Source organism: Musa acuminata, chromosome BXJ1-5, assembly GCF_036884655.1.
Source record: "Musa acuminata AAA Group cultivar baxijiao chromosome BXJ1-5, Cavendish_Baxijiao_AAA, whole genome shotgun sequence".
NCBI classification, from domain to species: domain Eukaryota; kingdom Viridiplantae; phylum Streptophyta; class Magnoliopsida; order Zingiberales; family Musaceae; genus Musa; species Musa acuminata.
In genome coordinates, this window is record NC_088331.1 from 1356684 (window position 1) to 1375217 (window position 18534).

Sequence of the window (18534 nt, forward strand, 5' to 3'; positions counted from 1 at the left end):
TTAATATTATTTTTAATATAAATATAAAACATAAAGTTTTTCTTTTCGTGAGATATCAGGATTTGTCCGCCGCTCATTTTTGAATTAATCAACTTTCTCTTTTATAGGTCCTTCGAGACTTGAGTGAGGTTGTAAATCGGCTGACCCTTTGAGGACGCATCTCATAAAGGCGCGTCATAACTTAGCTCATCTCAGCTAAGTCCGAGAAGTTGGTACAAGGGCGCTTCACAACTTAGGCAACTCAAGCTAAGTTCATGACTTTACCCTAATAGTGTCTCATGGCTTAAGTAATTCCAGTTAAGTCCGTGACAGTGTGGACATCAAGAAGGGTCGATCTCTTCTTGATCACATGGTGCACATGGAGAGAAAGATCATGTAGTGATTTGAGGAGCGTCTTCGTCGCATTTGTCGTGTGGATCATCGCTAGAGATGAGGACATATGACCTTCTTCATCCTCTCCCCTAGATCTAAAAATTTGCAAGGATATATGATCTCCCTAGGTAACACATCTTTCATATATGTATAGTTTTTGATTTTGCGGGTTTTTCGCAAACCAATCTTGGCATGACGACGAGAACCTTTTTCTATAGGAAATTTGTGATTTTTGTTTTTTATTCTTCCGCTACGCATATGATGCCACCCATGATTTCCTAATATCAGCAAATTTAATTTGATTTTTAAATATTCCAATTGGTAGTTGTAGATTATAATGAAGTCTAAATATTATTATTATTTATCATAAAACTGAGTCTTTTAAACCTTTCTCAATTATTTATCTTAATTATTTGTTTCACATAACTTTTAATAGTTATTTGAATAATAATTTAATTAAAAAAATATAGAGACATTTATAAAAATAAAATAAAGTGTTATTATAATAAAATAATATAATATCAAAATTTTGATTTTTCTTTAATAAATATTGAACTATTGATATCATCTTTGTTTCACCGGATGAAAAATTATCATATCTAACATTTATAAAAATTATTTATAAATGACTGATACCATTCTTATGGAATAGTATTGTTACATTTAGGTATATAACTCTAAACTGCAAGGATGTCCAAAACAATATTATCCTACTATATTACATAATTATTTGAAGTAATTCTCTTTTGGGATTAATATCTCTATTTCACCTTACGATGAAATATTGTCTTATCTAGTTTTCACAAAAAAATATTTATGAATATTTGATATCATCCTTATAGAATAGTATTATTACCTTTAGATGTATAATCTTCAATATCCAAAACAATATCATCCGACTCTAACACATAATTATTCGAAGTAGATTCTCTTTTAGGATTATCTAAATCTCCTAATTACATGTGTGAATATTATTTTTTATATCATTTAGGATTATTTTTTAATATAATTTTATAAATTATTGGTCTAAGCTACCTTGGTGGCAACAAGACTAATACAATAATTTAAAATATTTTATAAATGATAAATAATTTATTATAATTAGCATCCCATAAGTTTATTATCTTAGGTCACTTTGATAGTTGTTAGTTAGATAAAACTTAGGGATATGAATTTAAAATAATATTTATAAAAAATTTTCAATTTATTGTATGTTGAAATAGTTCAATAATAACAAAATAATTTGAGTTTTAATTATCATATATAAAATTTTATCAATATGTCATATGAAAAAACTATAAAAGAAAATTATAATTTATTTTTTAATTCTATATGAAACCCTTATACGTTAAAAAATTTTAATTTTTGAAGGATAAAAGTATAATTTTTCTTAGGATATATAATGAAAACTTTTAATCAAAAGGGTATAAATGAAAAATAATTTGAAGGACATAGATTGAAATTCTTTTGATTTTTTAGAGTAGATATGTTCTTTTAAAAAAACTCTAATTCTCTTTCACAATCGTTGCCATTGCGTTCCACCTCACATAGGCATGTGGGTCTCATCGATGGTGCACTGATCACCCATTGCCTATGTGTCACCCGTGGTGGCATGACTATTCTTAGGTGATTAATTGATAACCTCATTGTTGTCACCCTGTGCCATCGTACCCATGCACGACTGTGCACACACGTAGCATTGGCAATCGTTAGCCTTTGATATCTAGTTAATGCCATTCGTGGCCAATAAATGTTGTGGTGGCATTGTTGTAGCCACCGTAGGAAGCGGCACTACTGTATCCACTACAGGCAATGATACTATTGCAGTCATCACACATAACAACACTGTTGTAGTCGCCTGCAACCAAGGTAGGTCACTAAAGCAAAGCTACTACACATAGGTAGTCGTGCATGTGATTATTGTCGGCTATCGCACGCTACAACACTTTTGTTGTGTACGTAGTCACTGTCCACGATTAGGCTGACAACCACCAGAGGCCATCGCCCTCCATAATACTCCTATCGATAGTAAGCTGTCGATAGTGGTCCATCAATCAAACACAAGGAACCTCGTGTTGCTCACAAGCAACGAATCGTTCAAACATCATAAATCAAAACCAAATCGTTCAAACATCATAAATCAAAACCAAATAATATTTTTTCGAATGATACTAACAAATAAATTTAAATACAAGATAGATCTGGTTACAGTGTCATAATCTAATAAACAGTACGATGTTACTCTCTTACAACTATGGGCCGTGCATCCTAAAGTCATCGACAGCGGTGTCGGCCGAGGGCTGCGACGGTCCTCTCAGCTGCTAAACCTTGGATTTCAACAGTCTATGTTTTACTCCTTTTTTTTATTATTTTCCTTGGACTAAGATGGTCCTTATTTTCGTGTGATATTAATGAGGAATTTATTTTAATGGTACTGGCTGCCTTTCCACAAGAAGACCATTGAACTGGTCACAGATTTCAGGGAAGGAAACAACTGTTGCCGGAGGCTGTGCCCTTTGAAGTATCAAATCTTCCATCAATTTCTCTTTGACTCTCCCTGTCTCCCATTGTCATTTGACTATTCTAATCTTTCCAATAAAGGCTAGTCCCTTGTACGTTTCATTTGTGGATTAATTGCACGAGGTTAAGGCCTATTACTAACTCTTAGCGATGCATATCACTTGGGTACCATCGACCCCCTTGGACGATCTCGGTTTAAAGGCTCGAGATAACTGGGTCACAAGATCACGGCACATATGCATTGGCTTCTTTGCTCAAGAAATGACTGCCTGTTCAAACAATAGTTCTTTCAGATCAAGCACAACAAAGATGTACTAGCACTTAAAAGTCCATAACAAAGATGGAAGCTGCCGTCGGTCAAAGTTGCTAGGCACAACAGTCTCTATCTCGCACCATAAGATGTGGCCATGACTACGAACAGCTTCGGTATTAGTAGGTGAAAGTCGACTGCTGCAACTTATTTCCTTTTGTGAAACTGCTAGGAAGCTTGCAAACCATAGGAAATGTTAAGATCCACCATTTCAGGACGAGAAGATTTGGCAGCTCTTGGAACAGCCGACACTGTTGACACCCAGTCTATCGTCAAACCCATGTTACGTTCATGGAACATTAGTTTCTTGCTTGTCATTGTATGATTCTGCACATTAACCTCTCTCTCTCTCTCTCTCTCTCTCTCTCTCTCTCTCTCTCTCTCTATATATATATATATATATATATATATATATATATATATATATATATATATATATATATATATATATATATGATTGTATAAGATGGCTAATTTTCATTAGACTTGAAGTACTTTAGGAATTTGATCTTCTGAAATAGTAGATGAAAAGGCTTTGTCTGACTTCTGCTGATAACTGTTAGGACTTCGTTTTCCTCTGATGTGAATTCCAAGAAATCTTCTCTTGTTTCTTAGCAACATAAACAACAGTGTTGTCATCCATTACTGAAGCAGTATACAAAACAATCATAGATCAAAAACAGATGTGAAGTTTAGCATATTAGCAGCCCCGCATAGGCAAAGAGAATACAAATCTGCTTGGAGCTATGTGAAAATTAATCTACATGTACCATATTGACTCACATTTGATGTGAAAGTTAACTTCAAGTTGATTTCTATCTCCTCATTTCAATATGCTTATAGGTTTATGTGTTTGTGGAGGCAACATGTGGATATTCAATAAAAGAAAAACCCACTAATTGTCACGAAGAAAATATCTTGATTTCTCAGCAATTCTTCCGAGTCTGAACAAGATGAGACATGTTCAGACATCATATAGAAATATGAAGAGAATTTTTTTCTGCAGCACACACTGACACCTCATTTTTGTCATTAGTTTGTAAGGGTGTCCTTATCGCACCTCAGACTTTTCAGGTCTTGCAGCAAGCTTTTAGAATTGTACTTCTTGGTTGGAAAAGTAGAATGATGTTATGATATGGAAATTACGACCACAACTCTGAAGATATGGCTGTGATTTGACTGGCACAAAGCTTCATCCCTCTCCTCTGTGATAAGATATTATATTATGGTTGATTTTTGTGTTCCATTGGTCGTATGCCTCCAACTCTCTTGACATCAGCTCATGACTACAAAAATACATGGGTAGATGCAGTCAGTCAGAATGAGCTCTCCATACCACTAGTCAAAAGCAATATGATACTTGATGTGAGTGATTAATGTACATCATGTGCTCCATGATCACATAACATATAGCTGCGATCAATGTCGATGAGTGATTAACATACATCAAGTGCTGCATGAATACAAAACATATACAAGCAGTCAATCTCAATGAGTGCTCCTCCACACCAATGTGATAATTGATGTGATTGGCAACCTTTGATGCCACCATTTTGAGTTATCATAATTGACCAAGTCCTGACAGCATAAGAAAATGACACGAAGACGATGGAGAGAAAAAAAAAAAAGCTGGTTTTTGTGTCTTTGAGATCGATCTCAGAGCTCATAAAAAAATAATTGTGATCCTGCGATTCATACAGGGAATCTACTTTAGTTTGTCCAATGGGAAAGAGTAGAACTCGATCAGGTTATGCACCAGTGATTTCTCTCTCCTACTACCTTTCCAAGCCACGTGGAGAGAAAATTTTGTGGAACACAAGAAAATAAATTTATAATATCACAAAAATCCTTTCGCGTGCTTATAATATCTAATATTATATATATAATTTTAGAATATTAGATATATATATATATATATCCTTACCATATATTTATTTATTAGATGAGATTTCAAATGATCGATCTTTATAAATTTATTAGATATTTTAAGTATTAAATTTATCGGCTCGACCTTAAGTAAGTATATAATATTTGCTTATTATGAATGCATATACTTAAATATTACAAATATTATAAATTAGATCTTATAATTCTCTATTTAATTAAGATCTCCATTGTAATATATTATTCTGCATAGACAAAATGGTTTATTATAGTGCGAGACTCAATGCTAAACATCACTAATTCCATGTGGTATCAGACGGCTGACATGCGCTGATCCCAAGTCAAAGATCGTGCTCGTCTGAACATGACTATTCGGCAGAGTCGTCACGATATTTCTAACGTGCATACGTCAACCGATTTAACCGGCGACAGTGACGATTCCCAGCCTCTCTCACAACACTACAGCGGCTGCGTTGTCGATGGTATGCATGCGCGGTTGGAACGAGTCATCGCGGAGAAACATATATAAGGAGGGCCAGCGTTCCAAGTTGATGACTTGACCCACAAGGCATGGAGAAGAAGGGAGAGCAGGAGGCAGTGGCAGTAGGGGAAGAAAAAGAAGAGGATGTGGTGCTCCCCGGATTCCGGTTCCATCCCACCGACGAAGAGCTCGTCGGGTTTTACCTCCGACGCAAGGTGGAGAAGAAGCCGCTCAGCGTCGAAATCATTAAGGAGGTCGATATATACAAGTACGACCCATGGGATTTACCAAGTAAGTTGAGTTGCGTGATCTCTGTGTGTGTGTGTTCTTGAGTCTCTCACAGAGAGATCTTACCGGCGTTCTTCTTCTTTGATGGTGGAGTTGCAGAAGTCATCACCGCCGGAGAGAAGGAGTGGTACTTCTTTTGCCTCCGGGGGAGGAAGTACAGGAACAGCATCAGGCCGAATAGGGTGACCGGGTCTGGTTTTTGGAAGGCGACCGGCATCGACAGGCCGATACACCCCGCAGCTGGCCACGCCGCCGCCTGCATCGGCCTTAAGAAGTCGCTGGTTTACTACCGAGGAAGCGCCGGAAAAGGAACCAAGACCGACTGGATGATGCATGAGTTCCGCCTTCCCGCCGGTGGTAGCGGCAAGCTCACCACCACTCCTAGCGCGCATGAAGCTGTGAGTTCTCGGATGCTAGACCTGAACAGGCAACTCGGATGCTAGACCTGAATGCTTTGCTTTGCTTTGCTTTGCAGGAGATTTGGACCATCTGCAGAATCTTCAAGAGGAGTCCTATCTCTTACCGAAAGCAAACGAACAGTTGGAGAGAAGCATCAACGTCATCGTCAACCCGCAAGCAAATCCCAGCTGACTCCAGCTGCGTAACCAGCAGCTTCGAGTGCGACAACGGCAACGACTACCGGTGCTGCGCCTCCTCGGGCCACTCCAACGGCGAGCAGGGAGAGATGGAGCTGGCCACTCACTACTATCAGGAGAACAACCAGGTGTACGGCGGCCAGTGGAACCCGATTCACCAACCTCCCTTGCTGTACACCAACGCGGGTCAAAGTCCAACCATGGACGAGTGCTTCAGATCGGATGGTGACTGGGACGAGCTCGGAAGGATTGTGGAGTTCATGAGAGATCAAACCCTCCTCCCCTATGACTGTGGATACACTTGAAGAAGAACACGGAAGACGAGTTTTAATTGCAGTAAGCTTGTCAGTGGTATGCATGCACTAGTACTGCTTAATGCTAATTAGCACTTCCTTCGACGTCTGTCGGGTGAGGTACAATTAAGAGGTCACCTGTTTGAAGTATGTTGTAAACGTCCAAAACGCATTTATCTATCTAATACTTGAATGAAAGAGATAAATGAAGAGAAGTTACCGATTACTTGATCTTATGCTTACGGATTGAGAGTTGGATATCGAATGGAATGGAATGAATGTGATATATTTATAACACACGTCAGATCCAAACTCAATCTTGATAGAAGATAAGATTTTCCTAACTCTAGGAAGAAGAAATCCTCCCTCCTAACTTATATAAATAGGAGAGAATATATCAATGTGATAATAGCTTCTTCGGTAATTCCTATCTTTTATTCTCTTTTATAGGTTCCACAATGTTTACTTTTGATTATACCATATTTACACTCGATGATGTTTTATGTGCCCCTCAACCTTATTTCTATTTCTCAATTTTGTAAACATAATAATACTTCAATTGAATTATTTCCTGATTCCTTTTCTTGTTAAGGACTTGAGCATGGGGGCTCCTTGGTGAATGACCGTCAGCTCCACAAATAACCCGGCCCACTGTTCATTCTTTTGTTGTGGCTCCAATTGATGTGTGGCATCGTCGTCTTGATCATCCCTCATCCCTTATTCAGCATAAATTACTTTTCCGTTACTCTCTTCCTATTTTTAAATCATATAGTTCTATAACGCATTTTAATGCATGTCTTAGTAATAAAAGACATCGACAGCCCTTTGGCTCATCTTCCATTTCCTCCTCTAAATCATTTGAAATTATTTATACTGATGTTTTAAGGCCCTGCTCCAATCTTGTCTTTTGATAAATTTAGATTTTATGTCATTTTTATATATCACTTCACTAAATACACATGGTTATATCCTCTTCATTATAAATCTGATGTTTCCACCATCTTTCCCACCTTTCGAAAGTTGGTTGAAAACCACTTTCGATCTACAATCAAAATGGTTTACTCTAATGGTGGCGGTAAATATCAAGCCTTGGCATTCTATCTCTCAGCTTGTGGTATCCAACACCTCAAGTCTCCCCTGCATACTCCTTAGCTAGTTGGCTCTGCCAAACGCAAACATCAGCATATAGTAGAAACTGGGCTCACACTTCTACATTAGGCCTCCATGCCTTCAAACTTTTGGATAGCAGTTTTCAAACCGTCGTCTACCTTATTAATAAAATGCATACGCCAGTCATACAATACCAGTCTCCCTTCGTCACACTATTTCACAAACCCTCAAACCTTCGTAAACTCAGAGTATTTGGTTGTCTATGTTATCCATGGTTACGTCCCTCTGCCTCTCATAAGTTAACATCACGATATAATCCTTGTATCTTTATAGGTTACTCTCTTGAACTTAATACTTTCCGCTGCTATAATCTTCACACTCACAAAATCTTTATATCACGTCACGTTATTTTTGTTGAGTCTATATTTCCTTTCCAAAACCATACCTATCCTACTATGCAGACCATTCCTTACTGGAGTATACCTCCGATCCAACCGGACGAGCCTCCCATGAAATCGTCCAGTTCCTCCCCTCATGATCCAGATTATACCACTCCTCTAGTTCAACAATTGCTCATTTCCTCCATTCCTACTCCACTCCTTTCTTCTCAACATGATGGGGTAATAAGTTCAGAAACATAACCATTATCTTTATCTCCTTCTCGGCCAAGTGACACTGACGTACCTCCACTGACCCGGCCTGTGTCAATGACTTTCAACCGCTTATTCCAATAACATAACCTCATGATCCCGTAGTCTCCAACCATCCTATGACCACACGCTTTAAGAATGGTATTTTCAAATCACATCAAATCCTTAACCTACATGCTATCATGGATTCCTCATCCACCACCGTTGAACCCACCACCTTCACTCAAGCCCAAAAATCTCTACATTGGCGTATCGCCATGTGTGATGAATATAGTGCCCTCCTCCATAACTCAACATGGGATCTAGTATACCCTCTCATCATACACAAAACATCATCAGGTGTAAGTAAATCTTTCGAATTAAAAGGAACCTAGATGACTCTATTGCTCGATATAAGGCACGCTCGATATAATAAAGTCTCGTTGTTAAGCCCACTACAATCCGACTTATCCTGAGTTTGGCCACTACTAAGGGCTGGCAATTACGACAGTTGGATATTAATAATACTTTTTTATAAGAGACTTTAACTGAATATGTTTTTATGTAATAACCTCCAAGAGCTTGGTAAACAGAACTTGGCTCTTTTCTGACTTCAGTTGGCTTTCTCAACTCCAAATCAAATACCTTGTTATTTCTACGATAATACCATGATGACATAATATATATTTTGGTATATGTGAATGACATCATTGTCACAGATAATAATCTCATGAAAATCCAAGCGTTCATTAAACAATTGGTAGATCGATTCTCGCTTAAAGATCTAAGACCCTTGAACTACTTTCTAGGCTTAGAAGCTACATTTACATCTTTCGATCTCTTTCTCTCATAGAGAAAGCACATTCAAGATTTATTATCAAAAACAAATATGCAGGACATAAATACGGTTATAATTTCTCTCTCTACTAGTGGCTCTCTCAAATTATCTGATGGAAGTCCTACTATGAAACCCACTCAATATTGACAAGTCATTGGCTCTTTACAGTACTTAGCTCTCACTTATCTAGACATCTCTTTTGCAGTCAACAAATTATCACAGTTTATGTAGAGGTCGTCTACTATGCACTGATCTATGGTCAAACAAATCCTACGATATTTTAAGGGGACCCTCAATCATGGTCTCTTTCTTCGTAAACACTCTCCACTTCTTCTTCATGCCTTTGTCGATGTCAATTGGGTAGACAACTTTGATGACTGAACATCCACATCGGGGTATATTGTCTTCCTTGGTACTAATCCAATCAGTTAGAGTTCTAAAAAGTAAAAGACAATCGCACAGTCTACAATTGAAGCTAAATACCGTGTCATCATCACTATCACTGCAGAACTCAATTGAGTCATAAATCTGCTCAAGGAACTCAACATCAATTCCACTCCTACAATATATTATGATAATGTCAGAGCTATCTATCTGTGCGCTAATCTGGTGTTCCACTCTCACATGAAACATATTGCTATCGACTTCCACTTTATGTGAAATCAAGTTGTTCGTCGTCAACTACGAGTTTCTCATATACATACGGTTGATCAATTAGCTGACTCACTCACGAAGCCTCTTGCTCATAAACTTTTTGCTTTACATCGATCCAAATTGATATCCTTGATAGAAGCATAATCTTGCAGGTGCACGACAGCATATAAGATTTCTCTAACTACATAAGAAAATCTTTTACTCTATTAAGGAAAATCCCTCGTGAGAATATGCTAATAGTTTATTCAGTAATTCCGGTCTTCTGTTCTCTTTTATCAAATCTAACGCACCGACTCGATCCACGAGAGTAGGATTGAGCTAATTAGTTCAGGTTGAGATTTCACGTCTTTTATTATGCCGGCATGATGTGTGTAGTGGCGCATGTGATCGTCTTCGTCGTTTCATCGATTTCCGATTGACCTAATTAGAGTAGGATTTCACGCTTCATCGGTTTCGGCTCCGGCTGATGTGATCATCTTCGTCGTTTCCCGAATCGTAAAGTGTGTAGCTCATGGGCAGGAAACTATACATTCTTTTGGGTAGGGTTTACGTTATGCACGACTATCTCGTGGCCACGATACATTGAGCTTGTGGGACCCACTGATCTTGCGAGTAGGCAGTGGGTCGAAAACTTAAACCCTGTGCGAGGGGTTCCTTTATACACGTGAGCCGAAGGATGCCGGCCGTGTCTGCGTTGACGAGGAGGAAACAAAAAGAGGACTATTTTTCGACTTCCGCGGTAACGTTGACCCCAAAACAAATTCCCCTTGCCCCGCTCTTCCACTTGCGACGCCAAACCAGAGGCGTCAGGCGGCCAGAGAGGCGCGACGAGGACCATGGCCGGCTCCTACGACCCCAGCGCCAGCTCCGGATCCGGCCTCTGGCGGCGGCAACCGAGCTCGTCGACGCCCCGCCCGCCACCCGCCGAGCCGCTCCGCGCGGACATCGACCCCCCGCCGCGACCCCGCCCGGCGCTGCAGTCCCTCGCCTTCGGCCTCATCGTCCTCCTCGGCTGTCTGCAGTTCCTCCCCGCCACCCATTTCCGCGACCCCACCGACCCTCACCGCAACTGGATTCCTCTGGACCCCAATCGCTCGCAACCGATCGTGAGCTCCCTCCCCTCGCCCCCCCCTCTTTTTTTTTTGCCCTTTCACTCCCCGTCTTGTCGATTTCTTATGGCAAATCCTTCACGATAGTGTTTTGAATGCTGGTTGGCATTGTGAAGGGAGTAGAATTCATGAAAATTACGATCTTTGAACTAAGATGAAGTCATTATTTTGGACAGTCTGCTAACTCGAGGACTCCTGGGAAAGAAGAACATAGTGCGGTCACCAAGCGAGAGGCAGATGTTGGAAAGTTACATATATTTTCTTGGATGGATTGCCTGGACCTTCGAGTCCTTGCTGTACTTGCAAACTCGACTCTTTCTAGCTCAAGGTTCTTCTTCCAGCTTTGGTTTTTTTTTCTCCTCAATTTTCCATTTGATTTTTTGATAGCCACGCTTGATCCTAGTTGCGTTAGAGTTAATTATATTGACTAATTAATCAAGTTGATTGATCTAAACAATTATGTCTAATGTGATGCATATTCGGATAAAGCAGGATATCAGTTCTATAATCGTCATTGAGAAAATTCAGGAAATTTGTTTCTGGTGTATTTTTTTGATCGAATAAGAAGCTCATTTGATACTGTGATTGCTCATATGATATTCCTTTGCTTTTTGTTTGGGCTCCTTGGATTGCTCATTCACATCTGTATGTATAGGTTCATAATCTTTGGCTAACTACGTAGAACTGATCGGCATTGCTTTCATCATCTTCATGATATTTCAATTTCACTTTGCAAAACCTTCTGAAAATATATCTTTTATTCACTGGTTTTGTTCCAGACATCCAGAGAATATCTTTTTCCATTTCTTTGTATCCGAAACCGAGGATGAGAAGCTATCATATTATAAGCTGAAAGTTTTCTTGCCTCGTTCCAACCTCGAAATCATTGGGTAAGTGTCAAATATTCAACAGCATAATTTTGCAAATGTCTTGATATGTTGCTCATGCTTAATTTTGTGTAGGCTAAAGGAAGTAAAGGAGAAACTAATATCTCCTACATCAGAGGGGGAATTCATTGAGTCTGTACTTCATGAAATTGTACCTTTTGCCATCCCAAGTATCAATTCCCGGATGAACAAGTTTCTATATGTTTCACCAAATACCATTGTAAAGGTACCTCTTTCATGGCTTATCTTCTGATTTTTATGAGAAGTGTCATAGATTTCTTAGTCACAAATAAGGGTGAAAGTTGGTCAACTAAAATTCATATAGTTCCATAAATATATGTCCGTAACATATTAGTGTTTGTATTCAACTTTTGCCATCTGAACACCATCAGATACAAATAAAGATATGGGCAAATATCTATCCATATCTGAATGTCTGAATATTTCAGAAGTGTTAATACAATGAAAGATGTAATTTGATTAATCTTTTTGCTTATGGTAACTTTTATTTTGTTTCTGGTTCTCCCTTTTTGTTCTATGTTTGCTTTGAAGTTCTCTTATTGAATTTAATAATTCGACAGTAACATACTCAGTTCATGTAATATACACATCAGTGTATATGCCTTTAATCTGATTCAGATTTGGATCTATAATATATCTAAATTTGTATCCATTTCATCTTGACAGTACTGTTTCAAAATTTGTCATCCATTTAATATCCATATCAGTGTTCGTTTATGGTCATCAAAAGAGGATTTAAATGTAGTTTTCCCATTAACTGGTCCATATCTGCTCCATTGTTGCTCCTAGTCACAGGCCATCCAGGATGTGGCTCAATGGTTGGTTACATTCTTCAACTAAAACAAGATTTTAGGTGTGAACCTCTTAGGATTTGATTTGGACAAATTTTATGCTCCCTAAAGAACACTGTAGGCATCAACATTCTCCATCTCCTGCCAAAAAGAAAAAAGGATTTCTTGTTAAGGACCTAAATAGGGACATCATAGAGAATAGAGGAGAAAGAAGGGAACAAAAAAAGACAATCACACAACAATGCACAAAATTTATGTGAATAAACCTATGCCTATGTAAGATGGATAATACTGAGACAACCACTCTCATCCAGATATAAGATGGATAATACTGATAGTTACTCTGGTCGTAAGGGATTATACATATGGCTCTATGCTAGTTGGCTCAATAATTTGTTTCCTCCAATACCTTTGAGGAGCTTAGCCAACTGAGAGGTATATCTTCAGTCTTTTGGGCCGAGGAAGCACACTATGCGTCAACCTGATATTTGATGATCTCTTCTGTTCTGATCAATCACATATCAGTATATATAGCCACAAAACTGCACCATGTTAAATTTGGTGCCAAGCGCTGCTTGCGTGTAATTCTGATTTCCCTTATATTTATCATATCCACTTAGTATAAGGGCCAAAACATGTTATTACTCCCACTTCACCAATTGTTCACGTAAATATTTGATGTCTTATCACATTGAAATTCTGTAATTTGTTAGTAATCCATATGTTATTAATTGGAAAGAACAATTACATTTATGTCAAGTTGTTGCTTTAATTCTTCGAGGAACATATAGGAAGTTCATTGTCTGTGCCTTTGTGACTGATGTTCTGGATGTGATTTTCCAGATTTCTGTTAATGTTCCATGGTCACTGACTCATGATTGATGGGGCAGAAAATCATGTAGTTCTTACTTAGCAGGTTATATAACATTTTCCTCTGTGGGTTTGTCACTTTACATATGACCATTTATCAAACTGATACAAGTCACAGTTTGGGATCTGTGTTGACAAAGTAGAAGGCAGAAGAAAAATGAAGGGGCAAGTAAATGGAAAGGGAGCTTCTCAACTGCTGATGGCGATTGGAGTCTGTTGTAGTAGTGGAACTGTTTTGATACTTCAGAACACAGGCAAATTTTTTAGAACAGTTGACTTAGAATTATTTTATGTAATCTCTTATAGTCCCCACGAAAATTTCGGCTATAAGACATAGGATATGGTCCATGGTGATGTTTGATTGTCTTGTGAACAGCTTTAATGAACATTTGATCTCCGACCTGTATTTTACACTATAGGGCCAACTAAGGCTTTATTCAGAAAATGATCCATTTACTCTAAATGAATTCCACAAAGTGTAACTTACCTCCAATTCATCGAGGTAATCATTATTATGGAGTTCATACTAAATTGCATAATCATGAGATCGGATACAAAAGGTAGTACCTGTGTTTTCTCACATAATGTTTTAGAATCAGAAGATTTCATAGGATATTGCAGTTGGTACAGACAGAAAACATTTTTGTAGATATATTAAGTAATCTACTATTTTGTGTCGATAAAATTGGAGTATCAGAATGACATTGGACTGTTTTCTTTTTTTATTTTTTTCTCTCTAAGCAATTGCTGCCCTTTTTTTCTACAGGGAAATGTTGAGGAGCTCTTTGATGTTGACTTGGGGTCTTATACTATTGCAGCTGCTGAAGACTGCAACAGAAGATTGGGCGACTATGTAAATTTTGAAGTTTTAAATGCAATCCAAAGAACAGAAGCAAAGACTTGGGTGTCTGATAAACCTTATGACAAAGATGCTTGCTTACCTGACTTCAATGTGCTTTTATTTGATGCGAGAAAGCTCGATAATAATCTAGTAGATGTCATTGCATGGTGGAACAAAATTCTGAATCTTGGAACACAAAGGTTTCCCATTTCTTCCTATACTTTCTGCGTACCTGCATGATACATTATTACAAATATTTCTGCATGATTTCCTTCACTTAGCTGTGGTACCTTTTTCACTCAACGGCATGGCTATCTTTGCAGGCCAAATCAGGTTAATCCAGCGATTGCATTGGCCTTCTACGGAAGGTATCTCAAACTTCCTGCCTTCTGGAAGCACCATCGATCAACACCTCTTGTCAGAGAGAATGAAACCAACGTTCTTCCTTTTGATGGTCCAAAGAGGATCTGCTCCAATGACAAGGATCAGCAGCAAAATTTCGATCATGGCAGTCTTTGGAAGACATATCTTACTCCAAAATTTGATGCCGTCTTGAGCCATACGAACTAAAGCTTTGTCCAACCTGATGGTTCTGTCCAACCGGAAATCAATATCTGACAAGTATTTCTAGGTATGTCTATTTTTCATGCCATAAAAGATTGATGGCATGTACGCAAAGAACAAAGGAAACACACGTGGCCCGACTATTTTCTATGAGATGTAACTTACTATACTGGCCATTGACAAGGAACTTTCAAATCATTTAACAAACACTAGAAAATTATGAGAAGTTATGATGACAATGTTTACACGTAAAAAGCTTGCAGTGTTCCTGTCAAAATTTTCATTCATCTTTTTCATCGTGTTTGAGAAGAGATACAAATGATTGATAGTTATGCACCAATTCTCCACAAGTTGAGCTTGGTTGATATTGTGTGGCCAGCTAACAACATTGGAACTTGATTGATAGCTACTCAATAATAGTGTTTTGAGTAAGCTTTGCTCTGGCAGAGGATTTTAATTTTTCCCGACATTTGTGTGGTATTAACTGTATCTTCCTCCACATTTCATGCATATATAATTTGCACAGAAGACTTTCTTTGTTTTTTTGTTCATTTGGCTCTACCATTTGAGTGGCAAACAGAGGTTGTGATTGAACTCCCTACCCAACTTTCTTTCTTGTCACTGACCTGTGAAGATGGCCCCATGTTGATAAGGATCTCATGATCTCAGTCGGGCCTCTCATGCCAACTAAGACCATATTGCCTTGATGCGTGATTGATTTCCAACCAATCAAGCTACTTTTGTAAAGGAGATTCTCCAAAATCGAAATAGCTCAGGTGGAATCAAAGGAAGACTGATATGTTGAGATGGAGTAGCAAGATAAGGCACAATGACGCTTGATAGATAGAGAACACCAACATACGGGTCATCAGTGATTATAAAGAACTGAGGAAGAGAGTAAACAGTTGGGGATGAGAAGGCAGGATGTGGATTGACTGATCTGCGTGAGACTACCATTGAAGAATCAGAAGACAAGAGAAGATGAAGACGATAAGACTGATGTGTGTGGAAGTGTTGGTTGATAGGCTTTGGGTGGAGCAAAAGAAATCCCACATGGCTTGATTGGTTCATTTTGTTGCATATGAATAGCAGACAACAAAGTCGAGGATCAAAACATCGAACTGAACTGTATCTCTTTGCTACCGATCTCTTTCTATCTCTCTCTCTGAAGATTGAAGATATTTGTTATGCATGTGAGTGCAAGAGCTTTTCTTTTTCGCGAGGACGACTGGAGGCTTGTGAGCTTTGTAGCACAAGCAGAGGAGGGTTTGCGCCCACAATTTGTTTGCAGGAGAGGTACCAATCTGCGAGCTCGGGACCCCAAGAAAGAAGGTGAGAGACGACAAAGCGACATGGAGGAAGGTAGGTCCAACAGCGTTACCATCTCTTCACCATGTGCACGTTGACTGTGTAAACCATAGGCCACATCTTGTCTTCACATACCAACACCATCTCATCCCTCTCCCTCTCCCTCACCCACCTTTGCTCTCTTGTCTTCTTCTACAAGGTTATGTTTAAGGCAAGGAAGGATTCCAACATGGGCGCTAAAGGTAAGTTGAGGTTGGAATCTGCGGAAGGATGAAAGAGGCAGGGAGACAGCACGGCACAGCTTCGCCCTGCGCGGCGTGCAAGCTCTTGAGGCGGCGCTGCGCATGGGATTGCGTCTTTGCCCCGCACTTCCCGGCCGACGAGCCGCAGAAGTTCGCCAATGTGCACAGGGTGTTCGGAGCTAGCAATGTCAGCAAGCTCTTGCAGGTCCCCTTCTCTCTGTCTCTCTCACGCACACCACCCCTAAATTCCAACGAGTCTGGACTTCGGAACTCACCATGTGGAGCTTCTTGTCGTGCGAGCACAGGAGATTGCAGTGCAGCACCGAGGAGATGCCGTGAGCAGCCTGGTGTACGAGGCCAACGCCCGGGTTCGAGATCCAGTGTACGGGTGCGTGGGCGTCATCTCCTCCCTCCATTGCCAAGTCCAGGCTCTCGAGGCGCAACTCGCCATGGCTCGAGCCCAGATGGTCCGCTTGCGCATGCTCGCCCACCTCGATCTCGGCCGGAGCCCCACGGGCACAGGGAGCACCACCACAGGCTCCTCATCCATGTGCCCCTCGCCCATCTATACCCCCGGACAGGGTGATGCAGGACAAACACCGATGCTTTCCTTCTCATACGAAAGGTAGCAGAGCAAGAGATGGAGAAGCGATGCTTAAAGGCGGACACGGCTTTCGGTGGGCGTAGTAGTAGACGGCGACTGAGATAATTCGACCGTTGGAGCGTGTGCCGTGTCGTGCGCTATTTCGTGTAGTCCGAGACCGGATTTCCCCCAATTCGACCGTTGCAATCAGTTCAAATAGTACCGTTATAAGTCGAACTCGATCCCTTCTTCTTTTACCACTTCACTTTCCCCTTTGGAGGCCGAAGAAGGAGGAGACGATGACCAGCGGCGGAAGCAGCAGCGGCCCATCGGCGGACCCTTGCCACAAGCCTCGCCACCCGCTCCACCAGATCGCCGAGAGCGCCACCCACAAGCTCCTGCTCAAGCAGTGGATGAAGGAGGAGGAGATCGTCGCCCGGCGCGTCGCCCTCCGTGAGTCCCGCGTCGACGCCGTACGCCGCCAGATCGCCGCCCTCTACTGCCTGTTCTTCGTCCTCCACTCCCTCGTCCTCCTCCTCCTGTACCACGCGTCCGCCTCCGCGAGGCCCCCCTCCGCCGCTTGCCGCCGCTCCTGGATCCCCTGCCTCTGTTCCCTCGTCTGCTCCTTGGCCATCGTGTGGGCCGTCCGGTACAAGGCCGACACGGAGAGCGTGCTGGAGCGGCTGCTGGAGCGGGAGAGGGAGGACGGGCTGCTGCTGGCCAAGTGCGTGGAGGAGCTGAAGCGGAAGGGCGCGGAGTTCGACCTGCTCAAGGAGGTGGACGCGCTGCGGCGGGCCAAGAGCCTGCGCGTCGAGGCCAAGGGCGGCGCCGCCAAGGTGCGCAAGTGGTCGGCCAGGGATCTCGCCACCACGGTGCTCCTCGCGCTGTCCTGCGGCGCCTTGGGCCTCACGAGGTTCGTGCTCTGTGATCAAGAACCTCGATCATGATGGAATCAGGGCTTCTGTTCTTGATAGGAGAATTATTTTGGTTGATGCAGCAGAATGATGCTTGTTCTGCTGTTCTCGTTCTTGTTCTTGTTTTGTGCCCAATAAGATTGTTGTGCAAATATTAAGTCTTTGAAAAGAAGACCTTTTTATTCTTCCTCTCCAAACATCTTCAAGAACAGTTTTTGTCTTTTGTTAAATGCAACTTGATGATGGTTTTGGCCACAAGAACAGTAGTGCAGCACTCCATGGATGACATGTGAGGACCTGCACCAAGAACAGTGCTCTAATTGGAATCAGCACTCCCAAAGAGATAAGTCTGTGATGTACACTTCATGGTTGACATGTGTGAGGACCTGCAACCAAGAACGGTGTTCCAATGGGAACAGGTAACCCCAA

General features: G+C 40.6%; 4 protein-coding genes across 5 annotated transcripts; all 4 read left to right on the forward strand.

Annotated features, from left to right (window-relative positions):
* The first annotated feature begins 5650 nt into the window (after nucleotides 1-5650).
* On the forward strand, nucleotides 5651-6970 carry LOC103983555 (transcription factor JUNGBRUNNEN 1). 2 transcript variants are annotated; one of them, XM_009400786.3, is made up of 3 exons: nucleotides 5651-5858; nucleotides 5949-6253; nucleotides 6331-6970. In XM_009400786.3, exons 1-3 carry the CDS (start codon nucleotides 5657-5659, stop codon nucleotides 6754-6756), a joined length of 933 nt encoding a protein of 310 aa, XP_009399061.2. In that variant the 5' UTR covers nucleotides 5651-5656; the 3' UTR covers nucleotides 6757-6970. The 2 variants fall into 2 exon arrangements, with proteins under 2 accessions (XP_009399061.2, XP_009399062.2); XM_009400787.3 differs by having other exon boundaries at nucleotides 5955-6253.
* A 3719-nt stretch (nucleotides 6971-10689) lies between these two features.
* Nucleotides 10690-15297, forward strand: LOC103983554 (probable galacturonosyltransferase-like 7). Its single transcript, XM_009400785.3, has 6 exons — nucleotides 10690-11081; nucleotides 11261-11412; nucleotides 11864-11974; nucleotides 12047-12197; nucleotides 14420-14694; nucleotides 14818-15297. The coding sequence occupies exons 1-6, from the start codon at nucleotides 10812-10814 to the stop codon at nucleotides 15062-15064; spliced, it is 1206 nt and encodes a 401-aa protein (XP_009399060.2). The 5' UTR covers nucleotides 10690-10811; the 3' UTR covers nucleotides 15065-15297.
* An 87-nt stretch (nucleotides 15298-15384) lies between these two features.
* Nucleotides 15385-18302, forward strand: LOC103983553 (uncharacterized). Its single transcript, XM_009400784.3, has 2 exons — nucleotides 15385-16813; nucleotides 16914-18302. Exon 2 carries the CDS (start codon nucleotides 17491-17493, stop codon nucleotides 18136-18138), a length of 648 nt encoding a protein of 215 aa, XP_009399059.2. The 5' UTR covers nucleotides 15385-16813; nucleotides 16914-17490; the 3' UTR covers nucleotides 18139-18302.
* LOC135675036 (LOB domain-containing protein 4-like) lies at nucleotides 16637-17237 on the forward strand. The gene is made up of 2 exons (XM_065185295.1): nucleotides 16637-16813; nucleotides 16914-17237. The coding sequence occupies exons 1-2, from the start codon at nucleotides 16637-16639 to the stop codon at nucleotides 17235-17237; spliced, it is 501 nt and encodes a 166-aa protein (XP_065041367.1).
* Nucleotides 18303-18534: the final 232 nt, after the last annotated feature.